The sequence below is a fragment of the Petaurus breviceps genome, unplaced genomic scaffold (genome assembly GCF_028583685.1).
Source record: "Petaurus breviceps papuanus isolate PSGF00001 unplaced genomic scaffold, PetGlider_PUasm1.0 156, whole genome shotgun sequence".
Classification (NCBI taxonomy): Eukaryota; Metazoa; Chordata; class Mammalia; order Diprotodontia; family Petauridae; genus Petaurus; species Petaurus breviceps.
In genome coordinates this window covers 14,552,677-14,564,236 of record NW_027185720.1, presented here as the reverse complement: position 1 = coordinate 14,564,236, position 11,560 = coordinate 14,552,677, and the positions used below count along the sequence as shown (strand labels likewise).

Sequence of the window (11,560 nt, the reverse complement as noted above, 5' to 3'; positions counted from 1 at the left end):
CCTTCCTTCCTTCCTTCCTTCCTTCCTTCCTTCCTTCCTTCCTTCCTTCCTTCCTTCCTTCCTTCCTTCCTTTTTTCCTTCCTCCCTCCCTCCCTCCGTCCCTTCCTTCCTTCCCTCCTTCCCTCTCCTCCCTGATTGATTGAGAAAGTCCAAAACTGCAATGTGTAATTATCTGTGGCCCTCCCACCTGCAGGAGTCGGGAGGATGGGGTTTTCTTCTCAAATGTCTTCATTGAGTCACACTTGATCTGTATAATTTTGTTACATTTACCTTTGGTTTTTTAGCGTGTTGTTCTCTCCAATTACATTGTTGTAGTTACAGCATATATTGTTACCTTGGCTCAATTTACCACCGTTTGTTTAGTGGCTCCCCAAATGATGGGCATCTCCTTTGTGGTTTCCAATTCTTAGTTGTCACAAAAAGTGCTGCTATAAATAATCTGGAGTGACATGGGGCCTTTTTCTTATTGATGGCTTCCTTGTAAGCCTGGTAATGGAGTCTGGTTCAAAGGGTATGAACATTGTAGTCACTTTATTTACATAATTTCAAATTGCATTCCAAAGTGGTGGTCCCATTTCTCAGCTCCACCAACAATGTATCACTCTGCTTCCCTTTCCACAATGCTTCCAGCATTGGCTTGCCCTGCTTGCCATTTTGCTGGATGTGAGGTATTTTGATTTGCATTCCTCTTATTATTAGTGGTTTGGAGCATTTTTTCTTGTGGCAATAATTTGTAATTCTTTCGAGAACTGTTCATTCATATTCGTTGACCATTTATCTAACGACCATTTCCCTCCTGTGCAGAAGCTTCTCACTTTCAAGTAATCAAAGTTGCCAGTTTTATCTTTTAACCTTCCTCTGTCTCTTGTTTGATTAAGATGACATTTCTTACCCATAGCTATGAGAAGTAGATGATCTGGTTCTCTTATTTATAGCAAGGTCAGGTATGCATTGTTATTGTGGAGTATAGGAAAAGATGTTGATCTACGTATAATTTCTGCCAGGCTGCTTTTCAGTTTTCCCAAAAGGTTCTTTTTTTTTTTTTTAATCAAAGAGAGAGTTTTTACCTAGGTAGTTGATATTTTCCACTTTATCAAACACTGGGTTATTGAGTTCTGTTGTTTCTGAATCTCCCTTGTCTAGTCTTTTCCATTAATCTCTCTGTTTTAACCAATACCAGATAGTTCTTATAACTGCTGCTTTCTAATATAGTTTGAAGTCTGGAAATGCTATTTCCCCATTCTTACTCTTTTTCATCATTCCCCTTGATATTCTAAGTCTTTTTTTTTTTTGGTAATGTTCATAAATTATATTGGCCTGTGTTTTCTTTCTGTGCTTTATCTTTTTCTTGTTTAATTAAGTATTAGGACTATATTTGTCTCATAAGAGAAATCTAGTGGGGTGTTTTCTTTGTCAATTTTTGAGAATAATTTGTAAAAATATGATGATAATCATTAAATATCATATTTTTGGCCAAAGTCTGACTTAATCATACAGACTGCCTTGCTTTGCTTTAAAAATACCTTTTCCAGGGGTGGTCAGGTGGCACAGTGAGTAAAAGCACCAGCCCCAGAGTCGGGATGACCTGGGATCGAATCTGGGCTCAGATACTTAGCACCACACCCAGAAATAACTGGCCGTGTAACCTTGAGCAAATTACATAACCCCAATTGCTTAAAAAAAATATACCTTTTCCTGTGTCAGTAACTCCAGAGACCAGATAAGGCTGAAAGTGGGATCTCCCCTTATCTTGGGACATACTCTTACAGACACATCCTGAGATCATAAATTCCAAATAGACCCGACAGCTTCTTTATTCTCTGAGTTTACTCTCTTCCTATGTAAATAACTCCAGATGGGGCTAACTTAAGAGCATTCTTTCTTCTGCCAAGGATGAGACCCTGAACCCAAGACACTGTCTTGAATAAGGGAACCTTTCCTTATCTAAATATTTTGTGGGCATGTATTATGTTATGGCATGTTATGTTAATGATAAAGAAAACACAGATGTTCTAGGTCTTAAAATCAATTGATACCTTGTCAATTCTCATATCTTACTGAGAAAATTCCTTTCTTGTAATCATAAATTTGACCCTGAATTGGGCTGGCTCTAAAATTTATTTAAGCTTTCACACTCCTTTGTTCAGGCAGTTAGGCTTGGCTTCTAACTCCTTGTGCAAGTTCCCTAGTTTTAAGGAAATAAAATGGAATAACTGTATATTGCTATTTTATGTCCTTTAACCAAATTTTTCAAGTTAACAGTGAGTACTATTTGTTCTTTAAAAGTTTTATACAATTCTTGTGAATCCATCAGGACCTAGAGGTTTTTTGTTGTTTTAATTTGTTTTAATTTGGTAGCTGCTTTACAGCAAGTCTGTTGAAGTTTGAGGGTCCTGGGACCCCAAAAGAGCGACATGTAGGGCTTGCTTGAATGAATTCGACCTTCTTTCAGCCAAAGACAAGGTTTATTAAAAACAAATCTGCCACGTTGGCCAGACTCTTAAGGAATCAAAGCATTTCTATCACTAATGCAAGCAGGCCAGACTGACCTGAGCACTTGAGTAGATGGAAAGGTTCCTGGAGGAGGGGTCTTGGGAGCGTCATGATAATGATGGAGGAAAGGATAATTGCCCCCATTTTATAGGTGAGCACACTGAGGCCTGGCCAGTAGTCTAGGGTAACTAGAGGTCAAAAGCCTAAAGAGAATGGGGTCTAGACAGGGTAGGGGTGACCCGGGATAACAGAATGGAGGGCTGGCCAAGGCAGAATGGGATCCTGGGCCTGGGCCAGTGGACAGGCTGCAGGCCAGAGACTTGGCCTTTGGGGAAAGGCCAGGGAGAGTTCTGGGGATTCCAGAGCCGTCCTGTCTCTTTCCTTGTGTGAGATTGGCTTATTTTGCTGCTCTCTGGTCTTCTCCCAGTGTGGGAAGTTTCCACTTTTGAAGGTCTTGCCCTTCCATTTGCCTTCTCGGCTTTGTTGGCGCAGAGCCGTGCGTTCCTTCTGAGTCTTCCTTGTCTCCTGGTTCTGCTGTGATTTCACCTTGCTCTTTTTTTATTTTATGGATTTGATTTTCTGCTCTCCTCATTTTAATCAGATCAGCTAAGAGTTTGTCAACCTCATTGGTCTTTTCAAAGAACCAGCTTTTAGCCTCATTACTCATGGCTGTGGTTTTTCAATTCCTCTATTCTCATTTTTAATATCTCTTCTATTATACGTTCTTTAGGTTTATTTTCTCATTTTAAATGTATACTCAGTTCATTAATCTTATTTTTTTCTATTTTGCTAATGTACAGTTTTGTTCTGTTTTGTTGGTTGGTTTTTTTGTTTGTTTGTTTTTTGCTTTTTGGAATGGGGGAAGGCAGGGCAGTTGGGGTTAAGTGACTTGCCCAAGGTCACACGGCTAGTAAGTGTTAAGTGTCTGAGGCTGGATTTAAACTCAGGTCCTCCTGACTCCAAGGCCAGTGCTCTATTCACTGTGCCACCTAGCTGCCCCTAATGTACAATTTTAAGGCTATGAAATTTTTCCTCTGAGGGCTGCTTTAGCTGCATTCCAAAAGATAACTGTGGGTTAGCTTTCTAGAGGCTCCAAGGTTTACTTACTCTCCCCTGGACTGAGTGAGAAGAGGATAATTGCCCACACTGAAGCTCAGAAAAAGATAATAACTTGTCTAGGCTTCCCTATGTGCTGAGCATCAGAGCTGGGAAGCAAGCCTGGTTTTCCTGACTGTCTCACTTTCCTCCTACCTCCCCTGCTGCCGCCCAGGATAGAGACAGAAGGAAGATGGACTGCAGGCACAGTCTGGGGGCTTTGGCCCACCATCCAACGCCGGGGCAAGATGCAGGGTCAGGGCCTCCAGGCCCCAGAAGGGTGGGAATAGTAACGCCATGCAGGACTTTGGGGTCAGCCAGCGGGTTGGGGGTGAACGCTCTGGGAGGGACTGACCGTGACACCCGCTGGGTTTTGTGTTTGTTTCCAAAGGTCATTGAGAAGCTGGAGGCAGAGAAGAAGCTGAGAGAGCAGCAACGCATCTTGGAAGAGAAAGGCAAAGCCCTCTTCACAGCCTGATCCTGGGGGAGGGAGGGAGGCGAGGTCCCCGCCCTCTCCACTGCACCGCTCCTAGGAATGGGTAGCCTGAGGGGCATCACCCAGCCTTCCAGGCCTGTAGAAATGACAGGGGAGGGGCACTGACCAGAGGGATCCTGGTACAGCTCCTTCTGCTGCACTGGGAACCTCAGTCTCCTTGTCTGTACTGTGGAGGGATGGGAGAAGTTAAGTGCTCAGGCCCCTTCCGGTTCTCAGTCCTGTGGCCCTGCTAACTCTTCCCAGGACACACCAAGAGCTCTCAGGCACCTGGGCAGCCCAGGGTGGCCTCCCCTACTCTTCACCTCAGTCAGGGTCCCCCTCGCAGAGGCAGACTTCCAGAATTAAAGTGGATGCACGGGGAAGCTGAGGCCCAGAAAGGTCAAATGATGTGCCCAAGATCATGTAGCTTGCAGGGGGTGGAGCCAGGACTCCTGTGCCAGTGACCAGATGCCGCCCTCTCCCTGTGATGGTGCCTCCTGCCCTCCCAGCCCCACTGGCACATTCCACCAGCCATGCTGTGCAGGGCCTTAGCTCTGTGTGGGCACGGCTCTCCTCTGAGCTTTCCATCTTCCCCACATCCTGGCTGTCCTCTGTACACCATAGATGCTTCAATTCTGGGTAGAGATTCAGATGAATTGGGCTTGACTAGAGAAGCCCCAAAGAGCCCTGTGACAAAGGGGATGAGGGCCCTTCCTTCCTTCCTTCCTTCCTTCCTTCCTTCCATCCTTCCATCCTTCCATCCTTCCTTCCTTCCTTCCGCTTTTTGGAGGGGAGAGGGCAGGGCAGTTGGGGTTAAGTGACTTGCCCAAAGTCACATGGCTAGTGTTAAATGTCTGAGGCCACATTTGAACTCAGGTGCTCCTGACTCCAGAGCTGGTGCTCTATTCACTGCATCACCCAGCCACCCCAGGGCCATTTATTTCTGCAAAAGGATCCTGGACAGGGGTGTTGTATAACACAGCCATGTCCTCCCTCCCTCCCTCCCTCTTTGTCCTTTCCCCTCTCCTCTCTCTGCACATGTATACATTATGTATCTGTGTGTATACATATACATACCTTTTTATTCACTTTTTCTCTGTGTATTACCCTTCTTCCTCTCCCCCTCACAACATAGACTGCTTGAAGCTGGGGGCTGTTTCCTCTTTGTATCTCTAGCCCTTGGCACACAGTAGGCACCTCATGAATGCTGAATGCGTGAAGAAAACCTCCCTAGTGGTAGCACCCAGTGTGTGAAGGGCAGCTCCTTAAATGCCCGCCTACTGCTGGGCGTCTTCTGTGGGCATCAGCCAGGGGCTTAGGGGAGCCACCCTCCATTCTCAGCTTCTCCCTCTTTTGTTTGCAGATAAGTCAAGCAAAACCAAGAAAACTCTGTACAAGTTTTTCCCGATGACTCCATCGACTTTAAATGTTCCCTATCTTGGGTCGAAAAGGGTAAGAGGCTGAGCTGGGGTGACTGTTCCCCTGTTTCTATCAGTTTCGTCTCTGGGGACTATGTGTGTGCTGGGGCCTTGGCCCTCAGGTCTGAAGGAGCTTCTGAGGAATCAGAACAGCTGTAGAGATAGAATCGAAGGTTTGCTGTGATGTTTGTCAGGCCCATGGGCAGCCTCGCTTGGCACCCTCCATTGCAGCCTGATGGGGCGGAGAGCTGGCTTGCAGTCCTGCTGCCACCTCTGCTGCACAGGCCTTTTGCTTTCTGTACCTGGGGATGCAGCAAGGCAGACCCTGGAGACAGGAAGCCCTGAGGTTGAGTCCTGGTGACATGGGTGAGTCTCCTCTCAGGTCCCCCAGCCACTTTCTAAGACTCTTAGGTTGCAAAGAAGGTGGAGGGAATTTTGTCCTGGGGCTCTCCTACAGTCATAAAATCCCCCGTCTGGTGAAGAACAAACAAAGCCATGCCTGTCCCAGCCCCTCATTCCACAGTCAGGGGTCCCCCAGTGGGGCCTGTGCTCTGTGGGGCTACTCCCCTCTATGTTGTGACCCCACATGGGAGGAGGGCATCGCCCAAGCTCACCGTCCTGTGAGGGCCTCTAGGAGAGTTGAGCAAGGCTGGACCCTGGAGAGCCTTGGGGGGCACCACAAGCTGTCCCATGTTTTACAGAGCCCCTTAATGACACAGGCACCATCCCTCCTCTCCCCTAGCTCACAGGGTTATGCTCTAAAGGTTTGTTTGCAAGTCAGAATGCATTTTTCCATAGAAACAGTTATAAATAGCAGTCTGATTCTGACACCAGCCCACAAAGGCTTGTCTAACTGCTAATCTTGCTGAACTATGGAGCCAATAATATAGCATTGAGCTTTGCTACAGCCTTGGCACAAATAGAGGTGGCAGGAACATAGGGTGGGGATGGCTGGAGCCAGGTAGGCAGTGGGAAATTTGGGAGGCCGAGAGCCAGATGGGTAGAGGCAGGAGCTAGGGAAGGGTCTGGCGTTGGCCGCGCCTACCCCGTGTCTCTGCCCCTGCAAGCCAACACTTCCCCTCCCAAGGGATCTCCTTGGAAGGGAACTGACCTTCAGATTCGTGAAGGGCAGCTGCCTTCTCACATCCCTTTTCTCAGGCCTCTAAAGGAGGAATGAAGGGGAATAACATGCATAAGTCTACGAAGGTCGGTGGGTAGGAGCTGGGTTATGGTTGTCTGAGAAGTTTGTGTTTTAAAGAGCCTGGAACCCTGGGAAGTCTGTGGAGCTGGGCAGAGATGTGGTCAGACACATGTCCTGGGAAGATCGGGGGTAGCTGTTGGGAGGATTAATTGGGGAGGGGAGAGATTGGAAGCAGGGGGACCTTCCTAGAGCGCCCCAGGTGGGAGGGGGTGAAGATCTGAAGTCAGCGTGGGTGAGGGTGTGGTCGCAGAAGGATGGCTGTAGAGGCCAGCGACAGGCCCGTGGGGCTTGTCTCCTGGTGTAGGGGGTCGGCAGGTGAGAGAATGGATGTGGAGTGCTTTGAAGCCCTAGTGCTGTATAAATGTCACTGTCACATTTTTAGGATGGACAAGACTTGACAAGGGACTGGATCTAGAACCTGAGCTTGTGGACCTCAGTGATGGGGGGGGCAGGTTTAGGGGTGACACAGCGAGAGGGAAGAGATGGTGGACACCCAGCCTTGTGTGAAGCAGTGGCCAGGGTATAGGGGCAGCACCAGGAGAGAAGTGTCTCAGAAGCCAAGGGGAGAAGAGGAGCAGTCGGCAATGCTGAAAAGTCTAGTTGGATGCAGACTAAGGGAAGGCTTTTTGTTGGAGTGGTTAAGAGAGCCTCGGCACCTGGAGAGAGACAGACAGACAGACAAAGAGATCGTGCACTCATATGCCTGTTGATGAGTTTAGATTTCTTCCTTTGAAAAGCAGCTAAGTGGTACCAACCCTGGGGTCAGGAGAGCCTCACTTCAGATGTGGTCTCAGATACTTACTGGCTGTGTGACCCTGGACAAGTCACTTAACCCCAATTGCTTCCCCTCCCTCCCTCCAAAAAAAGAAAACTGTCTATTCACATCCTTTGACCATTTATGTATTAGAGAATGACTTTTATTCTTATAAATTTAAATCAGTTTACTATGTATCTTAAAAATGAGACCTTTAGGAGAAAAACTTGCTGCAAAGAATTTCCCCCCATTTGTCTGCTTTCCTTCTAATTTTGGCTGCATTGGTTTTGTCTGTGCAACGCCTTTTGGATTGCATGTAATCAGAATTGTCCATTTTACTCCCTGTGATGTGCCCTCTCCCTCTTCCCTCTCCATGGAGCTGCGCTAATGTGATGCCTCCCTTTCTGCAAGTCGTGTGCCCGTTAGCGCTCTCTTGGCGTAAGGTACGGGGCCTGCCAGCCTTGCTTTCCAGTTTTCCCAGGTTTTTGTTGAAGAGCGAGTTCTTGCCCCCTCCTTGGGCCACTAGGTGGCGCTGCAGTGGACAGAGTCAGGAAGACTCATTTTCATGAGTTCAAGGCTGGCCTCAGTGTGACCCTGGGCAAGTCACTTACCCTGTTTGTGTCCCTTTGTCTCATCTGTCAATGATCTGGAGAAGGAAATGGCCCACCTTCCCAGTATCTTTGCCAAGAAAACCCCAGTGGGGCCGTGAAGAATGAGACACAGCTGAAAAGGCCTGGGCAGCACTGTGTGCCTGATCATCCTGCTGATCAGACACTCATTCTCCCCTGTGCCCAACTGCTTGGAGGGTTTGAGACCTGCTCCTGCTGGGCCCCCAACCTCCTGCCTTTTTGCCATTGACTTCCTTTTGTTCCTGCAGAAGAATTGTGTTTTGGTTGGCATGAGCTCAGCCCACCCACAAGCTAGGAATGGTCTTCTAGTTATTTAGATTTGTCTTTGTTTGTTTAGAGAATCTTTTAAAATTGTGTTCATTGAGTTCCTGTGCATGACTTGGCAGGTAAAACCTTAAGCTTTTTATACCACCTGTAGTTCTTATATGGAACTTTTCTTTCTGTTTTTACCTGCTGGATTTTGTTTGGTAACAAACAGAAATGCCAAGGATTTCTGTGGGTTTATTTTATGTCCAGCAACTGTGCTGAAGTTAGTCTTTGTTTCTCTTAGCTTTTTAGTTGGCTTTTCCTAAGTAAGCCATCACAGCATCTCCGAAGACTGACGCTCGAGTCTCCTGCTTGCCGAGGTTCATTCCCTCCGTGCTTTTTTCTCCTGTCATCGCTGCAGCATGCTGTTCTGGCCCCACATCGAGGAGGAAGGGTGATGACGGTCCTTCCGTCTTACTGGAGAGGGCCTCCTCCATCTCCATTACAGAGAAGGCTGGTGCTCGGTCTTAGCTCGGTGTGACTTGCCATAGTGAGAAGAGCTCCATTCATCCTTATGCCATCTTGTGTTTTTAGCAGGAATGAGTGTTGTCTTTTGTCAGAAAGCTTTTTCTGTGTTTTTGCTATAACCATATGCTTGTTGTTTTTTATTTTAACGTGCTCAATTATGTTTATAATTTTCCCAATATTGAACTGGCCCTGCATTCCCGGCATCAGTCCAGCCTGGTCATAGTGTGATACGTTGCTGAAGTCTCCTTGCTAATACAGGATCCCATTGATGAGGGATCATAGCCTCAGAGCCAGGGACTTCTCCTTCGTTTGAGGTTTCCAAGAGGAGGCTGTTGAGGGAAGGGAAGGGAAGACTTGCCAGGATGAAGGACTAGCGGGTTCCTACCATAGGCCATCAGACTTGGGCCTTCTTAGACTGACCTCATATTTACCCAGTGACTCCTTGCTTCTTGATCCTCTCCAGAGAACCCAGAAGGACGGGCTAGCTGAGCTGTACCAGGCCCCAGAGTACAATGAGACCCAGCCCAATGAGCTGCCAAACAGGGTGAGCTACTGTGACATGGTGGGCAACGTCATCCGGGCGCAGGAGAACACCATCAGTGGCAAGGTAATTAGAGGAGGCGAAGACGCAGTGCGTGGAGCTGGAAGACAGCTCGGCCTAGGGAGGCAGCTAGGATGGCCTTAGAGATGCTCACTGCCCAGAGACTTCCCTGCTTCCATGGCCTGAGGACCTCCTCAAGGGGGTGCTCCCTCCACCGTGCAGATCACAGCACTACCAGGCCTCCTTGTGACCACATACACACACAGATACACACACGCAGACACACACAGAGACACACAGACAGACACACACACACACATACCCACACACACCCAAGTCTGTCTTGAGGTCTGGTGGCCCATGAGCTCATCCAGTAGGGTTATGGCCTGTGTTCTCTTACAAGGAAGCTGCTCCAATGTGCAGAGACCTTCCTCCAGGCCCGTTGGGACTGTATGAGTATAGGCCAATACTGCAGGGTCTGCCTTCTGCCTCTTGTCATGTACCTGGCCCACAGCCTCTGCCGCTGTAGCTGCCCACCATTCCTAAAACGCTGGAAGTGGGGTAAGGGCAGACCCTGTTTAGGCACAGGTGGGAACAGAGGTCCCAGAGGTTCCTACAGCTCTGAGAACCAGTGATTCTTTGGGAAAATATTCACACCCTCTATTTAAGGAAATAGCCACTCGGACATCTACATTTATGCCTTTCCACTTTGGGGAGGGCAGAGGAATGGTCGCATCCTTCTCCCTTCTCCCCACCCTCCCCAGAGGCTGGCTGGTGCCCAGATCTGGAGGAGAGGCCACTGATTCCTTAGGGAGGGCTGTCTGCTCCAGGAGTGTGCCCCTAGCCCCGGCCCCAGCCAGAGGAAGCCATGCCACACTTGGGACTGGGGAAGGGACAGGAAGAAGGAAGAAGAGTGTCAGAATCAGATTTGGCCCCAGTTCAAAGTGAGCTGCCCGATTCGCTGTGTGTCCCCAAGCCAGTTCTTCCCCTCTCTGGGTCTTAGTCTGCACAGTGGTAAAAGGAGCCCAGAAGGCTTACGAACCTCCTCCCCCTGCCCCCAGCTCCGAAATGCTGGAGCCCAGCTGTTCTACCCAGAACCTCCATGGCTGCTCAGGGCAGGAGCCTGGGCCAGTGGGAGAACTCTGAGGGGCTTTGTCTGGGGGTTCCATCACACCCACTCTCAGATTTTCATCCTCTGACATCTGAGCTGGGTCTGTGGAGTCCCTCCTGACGAAGACAGGTCAGTGCCTCAGGGGAACTCGGTGTGTTAGGGAGGAAGGTGGGGTAAGAAGCTATTGGAAAGGATGAGCTGGAGCCTGAGGAAGGGCCCTGGACAAGTCCCTTCATCTTGCCAGCCTCTCTTCCCTCTGATGTGCAGTGATGGAGTTGGCCAGATTATCTCTCAGTCCTTTCCAACTTGTGGTCCTGTGGTCCCCAGACCTCTCAGTCATGAAGGGCCACTATCTGGGAGAGGGGTCAGGCTTGTTTTCTTTGGCCTCCAAGGGCAGAAGGAGGAGCTTAGGAGTGGGGGTGGAGGAAGCCACAGAGAGAGGCTTTCAGCTGTCCCAGAGTGGAAGGGGGCTGCCTTGGTGGGAATGAGCTCCCCATCACTGGAGGTTTTCATGAAGCCCACTGGTCAGGAATGTCATTTTCTGCTGTGGGTTGGACTCAGTGGTCTTTGAGGCCCCTTTCACCTTTGAGGTCCTGAGCCTCTGTGTGCAGCAAAGAGGGATCCTTTCCAGGCTCAGGTGGAGAGGACAGGAAGGAGGGTAGATTCTCTCAGGACTCAGCCTCCAGAAGTGGGCAGGGGACAAGCTGGGAAAGAGATAAAGGGGGAAAAGGCTGCCAGTCCTGTGAGTCAGTGTGGCTGCTGTCTGTGAAAGCAGCCTCCGCTCCCAGGCCCCAGGATGCTCACACAGGACGCCCCACTGACCAGACCAAGCCTCCTGGGCATAAGCACCTTCTTACAGCTTCATGTGCTCCCAGGCCCCAGGATGCTCACACAGGATGCCCCTGACCAGACCAAGCCTCCTGGGCATAAGCACCTTCTTACAGCCTCACGTGCTCCCAGGCCCCAGGATGCTCACACAGGACGCCCCACTGACCAGACCAATCCTCCTGGGCATAAGCACCTTCTTACAGCCTCACGTGCTCCCAGGCCCCAGGATGCTCACACAGGA

The 11,560-nt window shown here is 49.2% G+C and overlaps 1 protein-coding gene across 3 annotated transcripts in view; it reads left to right on the top strand.

The window, feature by feature from the left end:
* The window catches only part of FAM227A (family with sequence similarity 227 member A), a 37,760-nt gene that overhangs the window by 9,501 nt on the left and 16,699 nt on the right, over positions 1–11,560 (top strand). For all 3 annotated transcript variants that reach the window (XM_069082146.1, XM_069082144.1, XM_069082145.1), the window contains 3 exons: positions 3,980–4,043; positions 5,427–5,515; positions 9,303–9,446. In XM_069082146.1, coding sequence (XP_068938247.1) covers positions 3,980–4,043; positions 5,427–5,515; positions 9,303–9,446 — 297 coding nt within the window. The remainder of the gene's footprint in view (positions 1–3,979; positions 4,044–5,426; positions 5,516–9,302; positions 9,447–11,560) is intronic.